Below are 23,668 nucleotides of genomic sequence, written 5' to 3' on the forward strand. Positions count from 1 at the left end.
TAGTTAAAAAAAAAAATAAGAGCCTTGCAAAATTCAGACTGACAACTGTTTTTTTTTTAGATGCATACTTCATGTTCTTTTAGGAATTTTTCAGCAGGCTCCTTGTCATCAGAGGCTGGATTACAATGATGTGTATCTCTATATGCAGTTGATAACACAGGATCCACCAATCACAATAGGTGATGACTTAGCTTCTCTTCCTCCTCCTCTCTTCACAGTGACACATGCTCATTACACACTTCAATACAAGTTTCGGCCATTGCGGCTATGTAAAAGTTAAAGTCTAAGAAAAAGCCCTAGTGGCCAATGTGAAAATTACAAGATTCCTATTTTTATCACAGATTCTAGTGAGTGAAAAAAAAATGTTTCAAAAAATTTAACACAAAATTCTGATGTAAGCAATAAGTTACAGCAAATATACCAAATTTTAATCTGTGTAGTGTCCATGATGATCCTATGCTACCTTGCCATATCTTTATGAGCCATTGTAACAGGGTTTAGAGGCCTAAAATCTGACCCTCTTAGAGGATGACCACTTTCAAAGATAATTGTGTCTTGTTTTTGCATAGTGTTACCCAGTCTTATAACAGCGCCTCCCATCTTCTTGCGCTGCCGCCCTTCTGCTTGCTTCATCCCTCCCCGAAATCGTGCTCCTGCGCAGGCATACTTCTCTGCCCTGTTGAGGGCAGAGAAAATTCCTGCAGTGCGCATGCGCTAGGCCTCTCTGACCTTTCCTGGCACATACGCACTGCAGTACGCCTGTGAAGGGGATTGAAGGAAAATGACCTTAAGGTCGCCCCTTTAAGAAGTCCTATGTATATATGTTATTATTTGATGTGAACAAACGCTACACGAGTATGTGTATTACCGCCTGTCTTATTGGTACTGCCACATTATATATGTGTTGCCATGCTGTCGAGACTGTAATATATTGTTATACATTATGTTGTATAATGTTTTGCATATTTATGTATAGATTAGGGTCAGCTAGTGCATCCTTTGGGGACATTATAGGAGGGCACTTTTAGTATATATTGTCATAGATATGGGTAAGTGTAGTTCTTCTGTGGGCCACTAGATGGGGGCATGCTAGTGGACCTGGTAGATATGTCTTGTAGGAAGTTCATAGAGGGTTAATTGTAGGAGGAGCTGCTATGGGTTAAGTGAGTGTAGGATATAGAAATAGGTTACAAGAAAGAGCGCACCCGAAGTGTCCACAAGGGCTCTAGGCCCTGGACACAATAGCAGCAAAGCAACGTTCTTTAGAAGAAAAGTGCACGGGCACTGTCAGACGGGTGCTGAATGAGACCAAAGCACCCCGGGAGTTACGATGTTTCACAGCAGCAAGAGAAGGAGAGAATTACGTGGTCCAAGAGTCATGCAGGGCGCAGAATATTCACAAGTGGCAGATCTTAAATATGGCTGAAGCTTGTAATTCCGGGGCGAAACGGATGAACGGGATCCCCTATGTCCTGAGGTCTTACAGAAGTGATGCTGCGATACCGCCTAGGGTGCTACTACCCCGTGATATGCGTGAGGACAAAGAAAGCAGGAAAGGGAAAGTGCAGGAGAAATGCTGTGTGGACTGTAATGTTACTGATGTGTCCAGGACCATTGAAGAAAAAAGTAAAATAGTTTTTTGCACCCTATGCACCAAAACTGAGTGTACAGGAGCTGTGCGGCACCCCAGTGGAATCCCTGACGGTGAACTAGGACCGCAAACAGGTACGCGGGTAGAAGCTGACAATTTTTCTGTGGGAGGAGGCCAAGACACCAAGGCCTTGGTGTCCTCAGCCACGACTACCGTCCTGGCCAAATCCTACACCTACGCAGAAGCGCAATACCGGGGAATGATGAAGCAAGCGGGAGGGCGGCGTTGCAAGAAGATGGGGGCGCCGGACTCGGACCTGAGACACCCATGGGACGGAATCGCCCCCCCCCCGTGAGTATAATAAAACTTATTTTTCTTCTCTTGCAGGCCGGACCATGGGTTTATCTACAGCATTACAGAATGCTTTAGATAAGCCCTGAAAGGCGGTATTATAGAGATCTCTTAGACCTTATGAGGCTGATGTACTTTCTTTAAATAATCCTGATGTGAATAGTCCAGCTATAGAATGAGAGATCTCATGACTCCAAGTCTCTGCCTACCCTGCCTGATAGCTGCAGCTTGTACTGTGCAGTGTGAGAGCTCAGCAGCAGGGAGGAGAGACACTGGGGAACTGTCAATCTGCCTAAAGTCACATCCCCCTGAAAGACCTGGAGTTAGATGGTCACGTCGGGTAATGAATCTCAGGTCTTTAGAGATGGTGTGATTTGTGTCCCATACTAAATTGAATTTGTCTCCTCTGGTGCTGAAGAGGTTTAAAACCCTTTCTTATGTTGGTCAGAAACATGCAGCTCCATTTTAGCTACTTCTGATCTGATACTTCCTGTAAAAACTGTTCAGATCTTCATGTCCCTGCTGGTGTAAGATTAATCTTCCTGTGGGTTAAAGCTAAGCGGTTGGAGTAGAGATGTTGTAGAAGTGTTCTGTGGTTTGCTGTAGTACGTGTGTGTTTACCTCCTGGTCCCTGTTCCTATTCAGTTTATTCTCCCTGTCCCTATCCTCCTGCGTATTGTTGGTTAGTGCTTTTTGTCTTTTTGTCTTGTTTACCTTCCATTCCTGTCCCCATGCTTCATGGGTTGGGGATAGAGGACAGATCAGGGTTTAACAGGAGCACAGTAGGGTCGGGGACTCAGGCCTCTCTACTTTCAAGCGTGCCTCCAGGACAGGGATAGAGTCCCAGCAGGGCTGGTTTTAGGCAAAGTTTAAAATGGGGCCCCAAATGCTAACATACCGCACATCACACAGAAGCATTTTGATTGTATTTACATGCACTGAGTTCAGGCCGCTAAATGATCGACAAAATTGAAGAAGTCGTTCAATACTTGTTTCCCGGCCTCTTTCCACCATCTGAGAAAGAATGATGGGGACAGAACGATCACTAATGGATCACTAAGGGAGTGTGCACACGTTGCGGTTTTTGCTGCGGATCCGCAGCAGTTTCCATGCGGTTTACAGTACCATGTCAACCTATGGAAAACAAAATCCGCCGTGCACATGCTGCGGAAAATTCCACGCAGATTTGCTGCGGTTTATTTTCCGCAGCATGTTACTTCTTTTTTGCGGAACCGCAGCTGCAGTGTACGTTCTGGGACATACAAATCAATCTCTCTCTCATCCACACTGCCAAACCGCACTAGAACCTGCATCAAATCCGCTGTACACATGCTAGGAATCCGCAGGAAAAATGCATGTGTTTTACCCTGCGGTTTCTGCCAAGAGATATGGATTCTCTGCAGAAAAAGCTGCAGACTAATCCGCAACGTGTGCACACACCCTAACAGATCACCATACAGTATCATGTTATCAGCAGCACATCTACAGTTTACACCCCATATTCCTCCATATAATATAATCTGCCCCATAGTCCTCCATATAGTATAATACACTCCTCAGTCCTCCATATAGTATAACACACTCCTTATAGCCCTTCATATATAAAAATACACTGCTCAGTCCTCCATATAGTATAGTACACTCCACATAGTCCTCCATATAGTATAATACACTCCTCATAGCCCTCCATATATTAAAATACACTGCTCAGTCCTCCATATGGTATAATACACTCCTCATAGTTCTCCATATAGTATAATGCACTGCCATAGTCACCCATGTAGTACAATTCACTTCCCATAGCATAATGCACCCCATAGTTCTTCATATAATGTATTCCCTATAGTCCTCAATACAGTATATAGCCCCCCAGCATTGTATGATACAGCCCAGCATGGTGTATAGCCCCCCAGAATGGTGTAATACAACCCAGCATGGTATATAGCCCCCCCCATCATGGTATGATACAGCCAAGCATGGTATATAGCCCCCCAGCATGGTATGATACAGCCCAGCATGGTGTATAGCCCCCCAGAATGGTGTAATACAACCCAGCATGGTATATAGCCCCCCCATCATGGTATGATACAGCCAAGCATGGTATATAGCCCCCCCAGCATGGTATAATACAGCCCAGCATGGTATAATACAGCCCAACATGGTATATAGCCCCCCAGCACGGTATGATACAGCCCTGCATGGTATATAGTCCCCCCAGCATGGTATGATACAGCCAAGCATGGTATACAGCCCCCCCAGCATGGTATAATACAGCCCAGCATGGTATATAGTCCCCCCAGCATGGTATGATACAGCCAAGCATGGTATATAGCCCCCCCATCATGGTATGATACAGCCAAGCATGGTATATAGCCCCCCCAGCATGGTATAATACAGCCCAGCATGGTATATAGCCCCCCAGAATGGTATGATACAGCCCAGCATGGTATATAGTCCCCCCAGCATGGTATGATACAGCCAAGCATGGTATACAGCCCCCCCAGCATGGTATAATACAGCCCAGCATGGTATATAGTCCCCCCAGCATGGTATGATACAGCCAAGCATGGTATATAGCCCCCCCAGCATGGTATAATACATCCCGGCATGGTATATAGTCCCCCCAGCATGGTATGATACAGCCAAGCATGGTATACAGCCCCCCCAGCATGGTATAATACAGCCCAGCATGGTATATAGTCCCCCCAGCATGGTATGATACAGCCAAGCATGGTATATAGCCCCCCCAGCATGTTATATAGTCCCCCCAGCATGGTATGATACAGCCCAGCATGGTATATAGCCCCCCCAACATGGTATAATACAGCCCAGCATGGTATATAGCCCCCCCAGCATGGTATAATACAGCCGAGCATGGTATATAGCCCCCCCAGCATGGTATAATACAGCCGAGCATGGTATATAGCCCCCCAGAGTGGCCCCACGGTCCAGTACTCACACTGATTTAAAAAAAAAAAAAAAAAATACTCCTCACCTTCTCCTCGTGCCTGCACTGCTGGCTGCTCCTGTCTCCTCCTGCTCTGTCTGGCACACAGTGAGAGCGTGATGATGTAATCGTGCCCCCACTGTGTCAGATGCAGAGCGGGGAATGATGGGAGAGGGAGCGTCAGCTGACGCTCTCTCCTCCATCACTGTCTCTTTCAGTGCGGCGGGAGTTGGCGCTGGGGGCAGGCAGGCCCCCCTGCCTCACAGGGGCCCCATAGCAGCTGTATGATGTACTGTTGGCTGGGGGCCCCTGGAGGAGCAGGGGCCCTAGGCAGCTGCCTGGTCTGCCTGCCCATAACGCCGGCCCTGGGTCCCAGTTCCAGGGACAGTTTGAGGCCCCCCTTCCTTACCTAAGGCTGTCACAGAATGACACTTAAGTAGGCATAGATTAAAATTAAACTTTCACAAAGGACTATACAGTTGTTTCTCAAAGCGAGTACAGCAACCTTTTCAGATATGTACGGTATAATAAATGTATGCAGCTTGTATTTTTATGACAGATCTGCTTTGATGGACTCGCAATACAGACGTGGTGGGCGGCCACTGTATTGTTCTCAGTTTAGCAGCAGATATTTACACCCCCCCTTCTATGTATACAGCAGTAAACTCAAAATAACTGTTCTCCAGTACATCTAAGTAAATTACATTGTTGTGTGCTACCTGGCTGCTTCTCCTGTGGGGAATGACTCGATTAATGACTTGTTTGCTCCTCATTGAAAAATATGATTAGCATGGCTCATTGTATTACTGACGGGAGCTGATTCACCGCTTCCCCTCTATCATTAGGTACACATGATGTGGGGGAATAGTCCTGGCATAGCTTGTACTGCTGGAAAAGTACAATAATCACTTTCTAGATGTTCGCTCCACAACTTTTGACATTGACCCCAATGTATTCTTATTAGGCCACGTTCACACATTCAATATTTGGTGAGTATTTTACATCAGAATCTGTAAGCCAAAACCAGGAGTGGGACAAGCGGAGGAAAAGTATAATAGAAGCCCGTCACCACTTCTGGATTTATCACCCACTCCTGGTTTTGACTTACAAATACTGAGGTAAAATACTGACCAAATACTGACCCGTGTGAACGTGGCCTTATAATAACTTGTAAAACTTAGAGGGTTGAACTGTTTGTAGACAGCCCCTATTAGGTCATATGCCTATAACAGCCACTATATCTGCCAACTGACACCTCTTACACCCCAGCCCAAAGGTCTCTCCATGACACTGACATTATTAGAGAAGATTACCAATGAATTGGGCTGATCTGCAAACACAAAAAGCCGTTGTCTTGACAGTGGCACCTTCGTTCTGGTGACCCCTTAGGATTTCCTACAGGTCAAACATTGATGGTCAACATTTACCCATTTACGCCCCAAGCCTGTTGGCACCTTTATGACCGGGCCAATTTTTACAATTCTGACCACTGTCACTTTATGAGGTCATAACTCTGGAACGCATCAACGGATCCCGGTGATTCCTAGAATTTTTTTGTGTGCCATATTGTACTTCATGATAGTGGTAACATTTCTCCCATATGACTTGCGTGTATTTGTGTAAAAAAAATAGAAATGTGGTGAAGATTTTGAAATTTTCAAATTTTTATGCACTTAAATAATAGATAAGTCGAGGACAAAATAGTTAATAAATAAAATTTCCCACCTGTCTACTTTACATCGGCACAATTTTGCAAACATAATTTTTTCGTTAGAAAGTTATAAGGGTTAAATGTTGACCAGCGATTCCTTTTTCCAACAAAATTTACAAAACCATTTTTTTTTCGAGACCACATCACATTTAAAGTGCCTATTTCACAGAACATACCCAAAAGTGACACCATTCTAAAAACTGCACCCCTCAAGGTGTTCAAAACCAGATTCAAGAACTTTATCAAACCTTTAGGTGTTTCACAGGAATTAATGGAATGTGGAAGGAAAAAAATGAACATTTAACTTTTTTTCACAAAAAATGTTACTTTAGACCCAAATTCTTTTATTTTCGCAAGGGTAACAAGAAAAAATGAAATGGACCCCAAAATTTGTTTTGCAATTTCTCCTGAGCATGTAGATACCCCATTTGTGGAGGGAAAAATCAATGTTTGGACACACTGCAGGGCTCGGAAGGGAAGGAGCTCCATTTGGCTTTTTGAATGTAAAATTTGCTGGAATAATTGGCAGACCCTATGCATTTGGAGAGCCCCTGATGTGCCTAAACAGTGGAAACAGACCGAAACTGACACCATTTTGGAAACTATACCCCTCAGGGAACTTACATAGATGCATGGTAAGCACCTTGAACCCCCAGGTGCTTCCCAGAAGTTTATAACATTGAGCCGTGAAAATAAAAAAAAACAACAAATTTTTGCCACAAAAACGTTCTTTTAGCCCCAATTTCTTTTTCACAAGGGTGACAGGAGAAAATGGACCCCAAAATTTGTTTTGCAATTTCTCCTGAGCACACAGATACCCAATATATGGGAGAAAACTACTGTTTTGGCGCACAGCTGGGCTCAGAAAGGAACGAGTGACGTTTTGGAACGCAGACTTTGGAATGGTCTGCCGGTGTCAGGTCCAATTTGGAGAGCCCCTGATGTGCCTAAAAAGTAGTAAATCCTCACAATTGTCCCCATTTTGGAAACTAGACCCCTCAAGGAATTTATCTACGTGTGTGGTGAGCATCTTGAACCCACAGGTGCTTCATAGAATTTTGTGAAAATGAAAACATATATTTTTCCCACAAAAATGTTGTTTTAGCCCCAATTTTTTTCATTTTCACAAGGATTGGAGGAGAATATGGTCTCAAAATGTGTTGTGCAATTACTCCTGAGTGCACTGATACCCCATAGGTGGTCAAAAACTACTTTTGAGGCACAGTGCAAAGCTCAGAAGGGAAGAAGCGCCATATTGGAGTTCAGATTTTTCTCTACTGGTTTGAGGGGACATGTCACATTGGACGAGCCCCTGAGGTGTCAGAACAGCAGAATGCCCTCTAAGAGACCCCATTTTTCAAACTACACCTCTCAATAAATTCATCTAGGGGTGAAGTGATCATATTGACACCACAGGTGGGTCACATAATTTTATACTGTTGGGCACTGGAGAAAAAAATAATTACATTTTTACCATCAAAATTGTTTTAGCCTCAGAATTTACATTTTCACACTGGCAAATTGGAAAAAAATTGCACCAAAACGTGTCCCACAATTTCTGCTGTGTGTAGAAATACAAAATGAGAAGAATGGTGGGCACCACAAGATATCAAACAATTCATGTAGCTTGGTGCAACCAATGTGCTGAGACAATGTGAACACAAGCAAAGAGGAAAAAAGAGCACAAGAACAGTGCACACACCGCATGTTTGATCAATAGAAAAGGCAGCGATACGCGTTGGTTTGTGGGGGCACCACCATGTTCCCTTGGGTAAATATGGCTCAACTATATCTTTGAGCATAGCCATGTGACACTGATGTTAATGAGAGCACTTTTTTAATTTATTTGCTATTCATATTTCATTACTGGGTAGATTTCTGCCTTATTAGTCCTCTCATTTTGACATTGGTCATATTACTTGCCATTTTCAAATGTGATCCCCTTGGTGGTGGTCTCTTTATTCATATTATTAAATTTTACATTGTATTGTGCATAGAGAACATTTTTTGCCTGCTCACTATTCTTTTGTATGTTTTCATACTGCTGTTTTTAATTGTTTTTAAATGTCTTTTCTCCTTGGCAATTTGTTGTCTTAATAAAGCCTTTTCTAGCACTGTTTTTGTGCTCTTTTTTTTCCTCTTTGCTTTTGTGTAGAAATACCCCATACGTGGCTGTACAATAAGGCTTAGCCATATGTTGAGACTCATTAGTGATTTAGCGCTATTTGCCTCCTGGAGTGCAGACTTTTGTAGAATAGTATGCGGACTCCATATTCAGAGCCCCAAGGGCTAGAAGAGCAGAATCCGCCCTCCCTCATGTGATCCCATTTTGGAAATTATACCCCTTTGGGAATTTATCTACAAATGTCGTGACGATTTTGACTCCATGGCTGTTTTCCAGAAACAAGCAGCAGTGGATGTTGCGGAGTGAAAATTGTGCCCAGCTCATGCTTCTGGAGCCATGCACTTGTAAATTTGGCGAGCTCTCATCACTACAGAAATACCAAACATGTGGACCCTAACTGCTGTTTAGGCAAACCGTGTTGCTCAGAAGGGAGAGGAGCATTTGGATTTGGGAGCACAGAATTCAATGGATTTCTCGAGTGACGAGGAGTTATTTAGCTTTTCCAGAGCCTTCCCTTGTACTACCCATAACGTGGAAGCCCCCTATATTTCCATTAACAGATGATGGACCTGAGTGGGGACTTGCTTTTTTGTGCATTGAATTGAAACTATTGTTAGGAACATTTTACATAACATTTGGGATCACAGTTATCCGGCGCTCTATACTGAGCACTTACTTTGGGGTTTCCATCTAAATCTCCGATTGACGTGATTCAGATGAAATCCCCGAGGGAGCCATTCACTATAATGAAGCAGCAGAGTTACTCTGGAGTCCGTCTGGCCTCTGTTCAGTGTTGTCCTACTTTTCAGAAATGCAAAAAACTGTGGCCGACTGCACTTTTACGCACGCCTAAAAAGACGGTCACCGCCGGATCATAGTCGAGACGGCGTCCACAGTGCCTCCATCTGGTCTCATTATATGAAGTCTTCTGCCAGTGGTTCCAGCTGAATTACATATTTCAGAGATTTACATGGAAATTCAGATGTAAGCGCTCAGCGCAGAGTGCATGATAAATATACACTGTGCCATACTGTGATCTTTGGGAGACATAATGAACAAATCAACTACAGGTGAAGAATTAGTTTTGTGTGGTGTGGACACTAGGTGCATCATACTGTGTGGTGTGGACACTAGGTGCATCATACTGTGTGATGTGGATAATAGGGAGGCCATATTGTGTGGTATGGACACTAAGTGCATCATACTGTGTGATGTGGATAATAGGGATGCCATATTGTGTGGTATGGACACTAGGTGCATCATACTGTGTGATGTGGATAATAGGTGCCTCATACTGTGGTGTGGACACTAGAGGCATCATAATGAGTAATGTGGACACTAAACTCATCATACTTTGTGGTATGGATACTAGTTTCATCATACTATGTTGAGTGGACACTAGGGGCATCATACTGTGTGATGTGGATACCAGAAGCATCATACTGTGTGGTTCGGACACTAGGGACATAATACTGTGTGTGGTGTGGACACTAGGGGCATCACTCTGTGTGGTGTGGACACTTAGGGCATTGTCTTGCTTGTGTGAGGTGATCACTATGGGCATCATACTGTGTAGTGTGGACACTAGGGGCATCATACTGTGTGGTGTGGACACTAACTGCATTATACTGTGTGATGTGGACAGTAGGTACATCATACTGTGATGTGGACACTAAGGGCATCATACTGTGTAATGTGGACATCAGGGGCATTATTCTGTGTGATGCTAACACTAGGTACATCATACTGTGGTGTGGACACTAGGGGTATCATTCTGTGTGGTGTGGATACTGAGGGCATTTTCTTGTGTGAGGTGGACACTATGGCCATCATACTGTGTGGTGAGAACACAGGAGGCATCATACTGTGTGGTGTGGACACTAGGGGCATCAGACTTTGTGGCGAGGATACTAGGGGCATCATACTTTGTGGTTTGGACAGTAGGGGAATCATTCTGTGTGATGTGGACACTGAGGGGATTGTCTTGTGTGAGGTGGACACTAGAGGCATCATACTGTGTGGAGGGCTGAGGAAGCATCATACTGTTGTAAGGTACTAGCAGGAACGCGAGATGAAGTGACGAGCAGGAGGCAGAGCGAGAGTTAACGGGTATTTTATACGGAATAGCAATAACAGTGAATACTCCATGCAGGGAGAGATAATAAAGATTTACAAGGAATATACCACGATAGAATAATAGTAAAGGCTAACTTATCAGTCTGTGCTTCCCGGACGGCGGTGGCTGGAAGATCCCACAGTGGCGTCGCAGGTGACGCACGAAGTTCCCGAACTGGTCCCGGAGGAAAGTGGAGCACTGTGTCTTAAAGGTAGCGACGTATTCTGGTCTCCTCACACGGAGTCTTGTGGTCCTGGAGGCCGAGGTCACGCTAATGCCTTCAGCGTGCACTGTCTGTTGAGTCCCGTGTCGCGGGTACGAAACAGTCAGCGGTGAGGAATGGTTTGGACTAGTCAAGTCAAGGATGACAGGAGTATCGGTCTCTGGAACTACACAGTCTGTGTGCGCGGGGAAATGCAAAACGGGAAGCGAGTTTGCATGCTGGCGTGGGTCTGCTGAGAGGGAGTCAACCTTCTCCTGTCGCACACGCTGTCTTCCCGCCAAAAGTCCCACACTCCCACGCTCCGTCCCTTTTATCTCAGACCCGCTCCTGCAGTCAGGTCCATAGGTCTCTTCCAGTCAGAAAGTCCTTCCCCCGGCAACAATGGTGACAAACCCGTCAGTTCCGTCCCTGGTACGAGAGGAACACCACCAGCCTGATGCATCTCCCTATACTGTGTGTTGGGGAAACCACCGTGAGTGTGGTTAGACATAGTGTGGTGGCATCATACTGTATGAGTGGTACTGTGGGGGGCATCATGCTGTGTGAGAGCCATTGAAGTGGTACCATACTATGTGAAAATAGTAATGAGCTTCACTAGGAGCAATATTCTTGTCTCGGTGCTTATAAAAGACTGGGCAAAGTTTGGGTACTGGCTTAGCGTTATGAGGTACGCTACAAGTGTTTACTGCCTATATTTACTTACGTATGTCTCTGCAGGTTTGGGCATGGTGGCAAACATATACACTGATGACTATGAAAGAGGACAGGCCATGGGCATTGCTCTGGGAGGCCTGGCAGTGGGCGTGCTCAGTAAGTATTAACAGCACATTGTTTTATTAAGACTTGTGAATATTGGTTTGTCTTCTGTAAAGCCTTTCTCTCTCAAATTTCCCTCTCTTTGCAGCTGGCGCTCCCTTTGGGTCAGTCATGTACGAATTTGTTGGGAAAGCGTCTCCATTCTTGGTGCTGGCTGGTCTGGCTCTGCTAGATGGAGGTAATTTTCGGGTACTAAAATGTTACTACATTAGGTTTTCCATTATACATCAATGAAGAATTTTTAATGGGTTCCCCCAAGTCATACATGTGTTTCATATAGATATACGGTCACAAACTCGAGATCGGGTCCCTGTTGTGTGCCACTTGTCAGTGGAGAAATAACTGTACATATGTGGCAATAAAGCTAAAAAGGCTGGTGCTGGGTGGGGGAAACCTCGGAAGGCAGGGATTAGTGAAGTGCTCTGGCACGCCTAGAGCACTTAATGCCTGATTTGCATAAGTACTAATAGATAATGATGGATTTTCATTTCAAAGACCTGCAACATATTCCGTTTGTGGGTGGAGGTAGTGGCTGGCAGTGTCGGACTGGGGTGCCAAGGGCCCACCAGTAACATTGACTTTGGGGGCACTACCTTTGTTCACAAATTTACCTATATCTCTATTTAATAATAAACTGGGTGGTTTGATTAATTAATGAGGAGATGTTGCTTTTCTGTACAGAGTAAAACAAGTGAATTATGCCAAGTACTGCCCACAGAGTGGGGTTTGGGGCTCAGATCTGCAGAGGGGCCCACCGGTGGATTCCTCTGTTCCCCTATGGGCCAGTCCGAGCCTGGTGACTGGTTGATCTTACTGACAGATTCCCTCTGATGGCTTTGCAGGATCTCTTTGTTTGAATTTGGACATGTCGTGATCTTTAAAAAAAAAAAAGAGTTTAATGTGGTTCGGATGATTTAAAGGGAACCTGTCATCTGATTCTTGCTTCCAAATCCACAGAGAAATTGGCTACGTTATTAAAGCTGTCTATGTTTTACGCTAAAATGCTACGACATTTCAGATAAGACATACTATGATAGTCTGTCGGGAGACTATTCACCTTAGTCAGACTGCGGTCCCTGGCTGCTGGTCACCCTGCCCCAATTTTCTTGATTGACTCATCCAGCTCTATACACACATGGGGAGAGATTTATCAATATGGGCCCTAGATTCTAGAGGATTGGGGAAGGGAGAAGCCGCCAGGGACCACCCTCTGACTGGTCATCTGAGATGTTGGTCCCAGCTCACAGAAAATGAATCCGAGAAATTTCCAATGAAATAAGTAACCAATTCACTCATTAAATATTAAGGGTTGAATCATAATAAAATGTAGGAAACAGCCTGGACCAAAATACTACAATATATATAAACCAAATAAATACTTTATAATGACTAGATGCAAAATATGAAAAAAAAAAACATGAATAGATAATAAGACATTTAAAAAATAGGGTGAAAAATTAATGTAGTGGTACAGCCAGGGGTGCACATATAAGGGATGAAATGATCCCCAAAACAGATTTATTAACCCCTTCGCCACAGGACAATTTTCTGTTTTCGTTTATTGCTCCCCTTTTTCCAAGAGCCATAACTTTTTTTTATTTTTCCAGACATATGAGGGGCTTGTTTTGTGCGAAACGAGTTGTACTTTTGAATGACACCATTCATTTTGTACCAGAAGACGGGAAACAAATTTCAAGTGCGGTGAAATTGCATAAAAAAAAAAAAGTTAAATTTGACAGTGTTTTTTGAGGTTTTATATTTACGATTTTTTACGATTCTTCGGGTCAATACGAGGACGCAGATACCATAAACATGTATATACAGTATATTATTTAAGTGGTGGGAAAAAAAATTCAGAAATTTGTCAATTTTTTTTTTTGCTTTTGGCGCCATATTCTGAGACCTGTAACATTCTCATTTTTGGGATCAGGGGCTGGGTGAGGGCTTATTTTTGGCACCCTGAGCTGACATTTTTACTGATATCATTTTCGGGTAGAAATGATGTTTTGATCGCATTTTATTGCAATATTGCGGTGACCAAAAAAATGTAATTCTGTTGTTTTGTTTCTCCCGTTACGCCGTTTACTGATCTGATTAATTTATTTGATATTTTGATAGATTGGACATTTCTGAACACAGTGATACCAAGTGTATGTATTTTTTTGTCTATATTTTACTATTTTATTTTTAATGGGGAAAAAGGGGGGTGATTTGAACGTTTATGTTTTTTTATTTTTTAAATATTTTTTACATTTTAAAAAACTTTTTACTCTATTTAATAGCCCCCTTAGGGCAGGGTTCCCCAACTCCAGTCCTCATGGCCACCAACAGGTCATGTTTTCAGGATTTCCTTAGTATTGGCTCAGGTGATAATTGCATCACCGGTACAATACAAGGGAAATCCTGAAAACGACCTGCTGGTGAGCCTTGAGGACTGGAGTTGGGGAACACTGCCTTAGGGGACTTCGAGCTGCGATCATCTGATCACCTGTGCTACACATACAGTGGGGAAAAAAAGTATTTAGTCAGTCAGCAATAGTGCAAGTTGCACCACTTAAAAAGATGAGAGGCGTCTGTAATTTACATCATAGGTAGACCTCAACTATGGGAGACAAACTGAGAAAAAAAAATCCAGAAAATCACATTGTCTGTTTTTTTTTCATTTTATTTGCATATTATGGTGGAAAATAAGTATTTGGTCAGAAACAAAATTTCATCTCAATACTTTGTGATATATCCTTTGTTGGCAATGACAGAGGTCAAACGTTTTCTGTAAGTCTTCACAAGGTTGCCACACACTGTTGTTGGTATGTTGGCCCATTCCTCCATGCAGATCTCCTCTAGAGCAGTGATGTTTTTGGCTTTTCGCTTGGCAACACGGACTTTCAACTCCCTCCAAAGGTTTTCTATAGGGTTGAGATCTGGAGACTGGCTAGGCCACTCCAGGACCTTGAAATGCTTCTTACGAAGCCACTCCTTCGTTGCCCTGGTGGTGTGCTTTGGATCATTGTCATGTTGAAAGACCCAGCCACGTTTCATCTTCAATGCCCTTGCTGATGGAAGGAGGTTTGCACTCAAAATCTCACGATACATGGCCCCATTCATTCTTTCACGTACCCGGATCAGTCGTCCTGGCCCCTTTGCAGAGAAACAGCCCCAAAGCATGATGTTTCCACCACCATGCTTTACAGTAGGTATGGTGTTTGATGGATGCAACTCAGTATTCTTTTTCCTCCAAACACGACAAGTTGTGTTTCTACCAAACAGTTCCAGTTTGGTTTCATCAGACCATAGGACATTCTCCCAAAACTCCTCTGGATCATCCAAATGCTCTCTAGCAAACTTCAGACGGGCCCGGACATGTACAGGCTTAAGCAGTGGGACACGTCTGGCACTGCAGGATCTGAGTCCATGGTGGCGTAGTGTGTTACTTATGGTAGGCCTTGTTACATTGGTCCCAGCTCTCTGCAGTTCATTCACTAGGTCCCCCCGCGTGGTTCTGGGATTTTTGCTCACCGTTCTTGTGATCATTCTGACCCCACGGGGTGGGATTTTGCGTGGAGCACCAGATCGAGGGAGATTATCAGTGGTCTTGTATGTCTTCCATTTTCTAATTATTGCTCCCACAGTTGATTTCTTCACTCCAAGCTGGTTGGCTATTGCAGATTCAGTCTTCCCAGCCTGGTGCAGGGCTACAATTTTGTTTCTGGTGTCCTTTGACAGCTCTTTGGTCTTCACCATAGTGGAGTTTGGAGTCAGACTGTTTGAGGGTGTGCACCGGTGTCTTTTTATACTGATAACAAGTTTAAACAGGTGCCATAACTACAGGTAATGAGTGGAGGAAAGAGGAGACTCTTAAAGAAGAAGTTACAGGTCTGTGAGAGCCAGAAATCTTGATTGCTTGTTTCTGACCAAATACTTATTTTCCACCATAATATGCAAATAAGATGAAAAAAAAACAGACAATGTGATTTTCTGGATTTTTTTTTCTCAGTTTGTCTCCCATAGTTGAGGTCTACCTATGATGTAAATTACAGACGCCTCTCATCTTTTTAAGTGGTGGAACTTGCACTATTGCTGACTGACTAAATACTTTTTTTCCCCACTGTAGCAGTGCATCAGCATTGCTATGTGTAGCAAAAATTAAGATTTCTTATGAACGCCGTGGTGGTGTTCACAGTAGGATCATGATGACATGCACAGAGGTCCTCAGAAGACCCCCAGCTCTCATGACAACCCATTGGCATAGTGCGATCATGTGGCAGGGGGCACTGACGGATGGGAGTAATGACGCACTTCCTGTCTGCGCATGTTAAATGCCACTGTCAGTGACTGACAGCAGCATTTAACTGGTTAATTAAATCAGCCATCAAGTGTACTGTATATTAGGTAACTACAACACTATAGTGAGTTATCGTGGAGGTGAGAAAGGTGTTGATACCAAAAGATGGCATTGTATACTTGTGGCTCAATGATCCGCAAACATAACATGATAATTCAAAACATGAATATTAAATACGGACCTAAAATGACGTGTGCAAGACAAGCTTGTGGCCTCTCCACATCACACTCCGACGCGCGTTTCTTCAGGCAGTGGTTAAACCATAACTTTTACTGTGGACCAGAGGCGTAGCTAGGGTTTTGGTTCGGGGGGGCGAAACTTCTGAGTGGGCCCCTAACTAGGTAACTGTGATTACAACTCGGTGACGCCCCTTAATAGTGGATGTAGGAGATGACAGCGCTGTTACTGAAAATAATCCCTATATAAAGACCAACATGGATATTACCGCAATATGGTCAGTGGTAAATACCAGTCCTACAAAACATATGTGATTACTACACAGGTATAGTTGGTGTCTTACCGCTGACGATCTTTCTGATGGAATCGGTCACTTTTCGCGTCTTTTACATCTGGCCCAGACCAACATGACAACTTCTCCAGCCACGACTCTGCTACAGAGAATACAACAACGACACGTTTCACTTCTCATATTCCATCCCCATCACCATGTATCTCCAACCTGCACAAACCCCTCATCCTGCTGACACCCCAATGCTGAGCCGCTGCTGCCATATGAGACCCTATTACTGCACCTGATACCCCAATACTGAGCCGCTGCTGCCATGTGTCCCTATTACTGCACCTGATACCCCAATGCTGAGCTGTTGCTGCCATATGTGTCCCTATTACTGCACCTGATACCCCAATACTGAGCCGCTGCTGCCGTATGTGTCCCTATTACTGCACCTGATACCCCAATGCTGAGTCTCTGCTGCCGTATGTGTCCCTATTACTGCACCTGATACCCCAATGCTGAGCCGTTGCTGCCGTATGTGTCCCTATTACTACACCTGATACCCCAATGCTGAGCGGCTGCTGCCGTATGTGTCCCTATTACTGCACCTGATACCCCAATACTGAGCCGATGCTGCCGTATGTGTCCCTATTACTGCACCTGATACCCCAATACTGAGCCTCTACTGCCGTATGTGTCCCTATTACTGCACCTGATACCCCAATACTGAGCCTCTGCTGCTGCCGTATGTGTCCCTATTACTGCACCTGATACCCTAATGCTGAGCCGCTGCTGCCGTATGTGTCCCTATTACTGCACCTGATACCCCAATGCTGAGCCGCTGATGCCGTATGTGTCCCTATTACTACACCTGATACCCCAATAATGAGCCTCTGCTGCCGTATGTGTCCCTATTACTACACCTGATACCCCAATGCTGAGCCACTGCTGCCGTATGTGTCCCTATTATTGCACCTGATACCCCATTGCTGAGCCGCTGCAGCTGTATGTGTCTCTATTACTGCACCTGATACCCCAATACTGAGCCGCTGCTGCCGTATGTGTCCCTATTACTGCACCTGATACCCCAATGCTGAGCCGCTGCTGCCGTATGTGTCCCTATTACTGCACCTGATACCCCAATACTGAGCCTCTACTGCCGTATGTGTCCCTATTACTGCACCTGATACCCCAATACTGAGCCTCTGCTGCTGCCGTATGTGTCCCTATTACTGCACCTGATACCCTAATGCTGAGCCGCTGCTGCCGTATGTGTCCCTATTACTGCACCTGATACCCCAATACTGAGCCTCTGATGCCGTATGTGTCCCTATTACTACACCTGATACCCCAATACTGAGCCTCTGCTGCCATATGTGTCCCTATTACTGCACCTGATACCCCAATACTGAGCAGCTGCTGCCGTATGTGTCCCTATTACTACACCTGATACCCCAATGCTGAGCCGCTGCTGCCGTATGTGTCCCTATTATTGCACCTGATACCCCAATGCTGAGCCGCTGCTGCTGTATGTGTCTCTATTACTGCACCTGATACCCCAATACTGAGCCGCTGCTGCCGTATGTGTCCCTATTACTGCACCTGATACCCCAATGCTGAGCCGCTGCTGCCGTATGTGTCCCTATTACTACACCTGATACCCCAATGCTGAGCTGCTGCTGCCGTATGTGTTCCTATTACTGCACCTGATACCCCAATGCTGAACCACTGCTGCCGTATGTGTCCCTATTACTGCACCTGATACCCAAATACTGAGCCGCTGCTGCCATAAGTGTCCCTATTACTGCACCTGATACCCCCTATACACACACGGCTCTGCTCCTTACACCTTGTACACATGCGGCTCTGTTCCGTACACCTTGTACACACGCTCCTCTGCTACGTACACGCTGTACAAACGCGGCTCCGCTCCGTACACCTTGTACACACCTTGCTCCGCTCCGTGCACTTGTACACATGCTGCTCTGCTCCGTACACCTTGTACACATGCGGCTCTGCTCCGTACACGCTGTACACACACGGCTCCGTACCATACACCTGGTACACATACGGCTCCAATCCGTACACATTGCACACACGGCTCCGCTCCGTACACCCCGTACACACACAGCTCTGCTACATCCACCCTGTAAACCCCTCCTGAGCCCACACACAAACTTACTTCACCTCATCCAGCACCATGACAACCAGCACAGCAGAGCCCTGCAACCGCTGAAGCCCCTGATCATGTGACCCCCTGACTCCGCACCTCCCGTGACCTCATCACAGCTACTGTGCGCACAGAATAGCCCAGGACGACATTGCTGGCTGTGAGGTGGGGGGCGCACTGCTGGCACCGGGGGCCCCCCACTGCCTTCTCAGGGGCCCATAGCGGCTGGGCAGCAGAGTAGGGAGATCGATTCTCCCTCCTCTGCCGCAGAATGTAAATGTGTGGGCGCTCTGTGCACGCCGATACAGTTACAGTAGCGTAGCGCTGGTGTGCCCCCTCCCCGGTAGCTACGCTACTGCTGTGGATTAATTAAAATGAACGTGCAAAATAAAAAATTGAAAAAAAAAATGTAAATAATAAACCTTCGTGCACTAATAGCATTGTATAGTGTATAATTTCCACAAGCTCCTATAATACACGGCATCATGTCCGTATGGTTCTGGCAGCAAGAATCAGAATATAGGTTCCCTTTAAATCTAATCTAGTGATGTCATGATGACATCACCTCAATGCTCCTTGTTAGGGAGGTCCCTTTCCAGAGACTGTTCAGAGGACATCAGGGTTTGTATGAAATGATCTGAAAAGCCCTTTTATTATTTCTGAAGATGGTAGAAGGGTTCATAGCCACGATATGTCATCAGAATACTCTTCCTTGGTCCACAGTTCTTCAGCTCTGTATTCTACGACCCACCAAGTTTACTCCAGGGGTGAGTATATCTTTTATTTTAAGGAAAAAATGATAAAAGAAAGTGGAATAGCTAGATCTAAGTTGAATTTGTGGTGTCGTTCTTCCATAGAGTATTCCAGCGACATCCTACTCCGTTCTCCTCACTGACCCTTACGTCTTGGTGGCTGCAGGTATAGCGGTGTACATTGGGATGTGCATAGTGATGGGAAACCCTGTGCTTATATATTGTACTCTACTGTTTTCTATCTAGGGGCTCTCTGTATTGCTAATATGGCTATTGGAGTGATGGAGCCTACCCTGCCCATATGGATGATGGAGACTATGTGCTCGCCCAGTTGGGAATTAGGTACGTTCTATGCTAAATTGCTTTCCAGGAACATGCACATTATCAGTCTACAATCTGTGTATAAAGCGGGAAGCAACTGTTCAGTTTCCTTACAGCACCTCCACAGGCGAAATCAAGTATTACATGGAAGCCTTTAAAATCAGTTGACTTTCAAAGATAATGTCCACGAAAGTCCTCCACATGGAGAAATACAACTTAGGGAGCTCAAATGATGGTATGTACACACATAGGAGCTCATTTATCATAGCTTTTATGCCAGAAAAGTGGTGTAAAAGCTTTGAAAAGTCACATTTAGTTGCAAAAATTTTGCAACTTTTCACGCCAGTTTAAATCAGGTCCGCCAAAATGAGTGGAGCTGCTGAGGAGCCGCGACGGGACAGGATGTGGCCATGTCCGTCTGTCCTATTCATGAAGAGTGGTGGCGTTTTGTACGGTAGGAATGCAACTTCAGTCCCAGACTGGAGTATCATTTTTGGCGAGGCACAAGTCATTCAGAAACTGGGTCAAATTCATTAGGTGGCATGCGACACTGCGACTCTTAATAAATTCAGAGCCTTGTAGCCCAGAAAGACTGCTGAGTCTTTGTTACTGAGTTTTTGGAGAGGAGACTTTTGGGCAGGAGTTTGGAAAGTTTCCGCTCTTAAAACATCTCAATAAACTCCACTAAGAAAACCGTCTGAAAAATCTATTAGAAAAGGTTCTACAGGATGAACATATGCTTTGCTACGCAACAAAAAAAAACCCAACTTGCTGTGCACATGTTCAAGCTTTTAAACATATTTTAACTACTTCAAGCTTCCAAAGATGCCAAGCCATTGAAAAAAGAGACCGGTCCGTTCTTCTGGCGTTTTCAGCTCAGAAGACGCTCTGTACTTTACAATACAACTCCATGGGAAAGCTAAAAAGATGCCGGATTGTATTTTTGAGTATTTTGCCAGTGTTCTTGCTTTAAAAACTGCTAGTGGTTTCTTCTTTATTCTATGGAGTGCACATTCACTTAGGCTATGTGCACACAGACTCCTTTCTGTGACAGGTAAGTGACGACCGCCGACCGCTGCTGCATTGCTGGTGAGATCTGCTTGTGTGGCAGCTCACTAGCGACCATTTAACGATGCACCAGACATCCTGACAGGGTCGTATCGTTGTCGAGATTGCTGGTGCATCGCTGGTGAGATCTGCCTGTGTGGCAGCTGACTAGCGACCATTTAGCGATGCACGAGCGATCCTGACCGGTTCGTATCGTTGTCGGGATCGCTGCTGCATCGCTGGTGAGATCTGCCTGTGTGGCAGCTCACTAGTGACCATTTAGCGATACACCAGCGATCCTGACCGGTTCGTATCGTTGTCGGGATCGCTGCTGCATCGCTGGTGAGATCTGCCTGTGTGACAGCTCACTAGCGACCATTTAGCGACGCACCAGCGATCCTGACCGCTTCGTATCGTTGTCGGGATCGCTGCTGCATCGCTGGTGAGATCTGCCTGTGTGGCAGCTCACTAGTGACCATTTAGCAATGCACCAGCGATCCTGACCGGGTCGTATCGTTGTTGGGTTCGCTGGTGCATCGCTGGTGAGATCTGCCTGTGTGGCAGCTCACTAGTGACCATTTAGCGATGCACCAGCGATCCTGACAGGGTCGTATCGTTGTCGGGATCGCTGGTGCATCGCTAAGTGTAACGGGACCTTGAGCCGTCTACATGGGCATGTCGGCCATAGGAAGCTGACTAAATTTACACTCTGATATCTGAGATCTGATGTCTTTATGCCAGAGAAATTCTCAGTTTTATTAATATGTACTGTAAATGAGCTGCCTCTAAAATGAGGATTTCTCTGGAATAAGATAACAGATCGCAAATATGAAGGTATCATTTTATTCAGCTTCCTATGACTTACATCCTCATAGACGGCTTAGGAGGGCTGATCCTACCGACAGATTCCCTTTAAATAATGCATAGTTTCGGGTAGATATCTACACACATTAGTTCCACAGGGGATCACAACTTTCACAAGGACGTGTCCTATACATGCAAATGGTTCATGAAATCTGTTCAGTAGGGAAACCACTGTCTTTAATTTGACCAAATTTGTAGAACAAAAAAAAAATCAACAAATGACTACAATGTGTCTACAAGTTTACTGGAAAGGTGAATTCCTTAATGTTTTCCTTCAGATTCCCAAATGGACGGTGTCATGGTGCTTCTCAAACACTGGCAATATTTGAAGACCCATTGATTTTATTTTGGGTATTTTATTGCCCATTTTTAATGCATGTGGTACGTGTTAGAATCTGTTTAGTTTGTGACTATCAGCCATTTTCTTGTACAGTCATGGCCAAAAGTTTTGAGAATGACACAAATATTAATTTTTACAAAGTCTACTGCTTCATTTTTTCTAATGGCAATTTGCATATACTCCAGAATGTTATAAAGAGTGATCAGCTTAACAGCAATTACTTGCAAAGTCAATATTTGCCTAGAAAATGAACTTTATCCCCCAAAACACATTTCAACATCATTGCAGCCCTGCCTTAAAAGGACCAGCTAGCATCGTTTCAGTGATTGCTCCATTAACACAGGTGTGGGTGTTGATGAGGACAGGGCTGGAGATCAATCTGTCATGATTAAGTAAGAATGACACCACTGGACACTTTAAAAGGAGGCTGGAGCTTGGCATCATTGTTTCTCTTCTGTTAACCATGGTTATCTCTAAAGAAACACGTGCAGTCATCATTGCACTGCACAAAAATGGCCTAACAGGGAAGAGTATCGCAGCTAGAAAGATTGCACCTCAGTCAACAATCTATCATCATCAAGAACTTCAAGGAGAGAGGTTCCCTTGTTGCCAAAAAGGCTCCAGGGCGCCCAAGAAAGACCAGCAAGCGCCAGGACCATCTCTTAAAAGTGTTTCTGCTGCGGGATCGGGCTACCAGCAGTGCAGAGCTTGCTCAGGAATGGCAGCAGGCAGGTGTGAGTGCATCTGCATGCACTGTGAGGCGGAGACTCTTAGAGCAAGGCCTGGTCTCAAGGAGGGCAGCAAAGAAGCCACTTCTCTCCAGAAAAAACATCATGGACAGACTGATATTCTGCAAGAGGTACAGGGAGTGGACTGCTGAGGACTGGGGTAAAGTCATTTTATCTGATGAATCCCCTTTTCAATTGTTTTGGACATCTGGAAAATGGCTTATTCGGAGAAGACCAGGTGAGCGCTACCACCAGTCTTGTCTCATGCCAACTGTCAAGCATCCTGAAACCATTCATGTGTGGGGTTGCTTCTCAGCCAAGGGAATGGGCTCTCTCTCAGTCTTGCATAAAAACACAGCCATGAATAAAGAATGGTACCAGAATGTCCTCCGAGAGCAACTTCTCCCAACCGTCCAAGAGCAGTTTGGCGATCAACAATGCCTTTTTCAACATGATGGAGCACCTTGTCATAAAGCAAAGGTGATAACTAAATGGCTCAGGGAACAAAACATAGAGATTTTGGGACCATGGCCTGGAAACTCCCCAGATCTTAATCCCATTGAGAACTTGTGGTCAATCATCAAGAGACGGGTGGACAAACAAAAACCTTCAAATTCAGACAAAATAAAAGCATTGATTTTGCAAGAATGGACTGCTATCAGTCAGGATTTGATCCAGAAGTTGATTGAGAGCATGCCAGGGAGAATTGCTGAGGTCCTGAAGAAGAAGGGTCAACACTGCAAATATTGACTTGCTGCATTAACTCATTC

The 23,668-nt window shown here is 44.8% G+C and overlaps 1 protein-coding gene across 2 annotated transcripts in view; it reads left to right on the forward strand.

Moving 5' to 3' along the window:
- LOC141060773 (chromaffin granule amine transporter-like) overlaps nt 1–23,668 on the forward strand; it is a 116,922-nt gene that overhangs the window by 72,846 nt on the left and 20,408 nt on the right. For both annotated transcript variants that reach the window (XM_073557126.1, XM_073557127.1), the window contains exons 6-10: nt 11,782–11,874; nt 11,969–12,058; nt 19,570–19,613; nt 19,704–19,764; nt 19,845–19,940. In XM_073557126.1, the coding sequence (XP_073413227.1) occupies nt 11,782–11,874; nt 11,969–12,058; nt 19,570–19,613; nt 19,704–19,764; nt 19,845–19,940 (384 nt within the window). The remainder of the gene's footprint in view (nt 1–11,781; nt 11,875–11,968; nt 12,059–19,569; nt 19,614–19,703; nt 19,765–19,844; nt 19,941–23,668) is intronic.

This window comes from Dendrobates tinctorius, unplaced genomic scaffold (genome assembly GCF_039654945.1).
Source record: "Dendrobates tinctorius isolate UK_male_01 unplaced genomic scaffold, ASM3965494v1 ptg000245l, whole genome shotgun sequence".
NCBI lineage: Eukaryota > Metazoa > Chordata > Amphibia > Anura > Dendrobatidae > Dendrobates > Dendrobates tinctorius.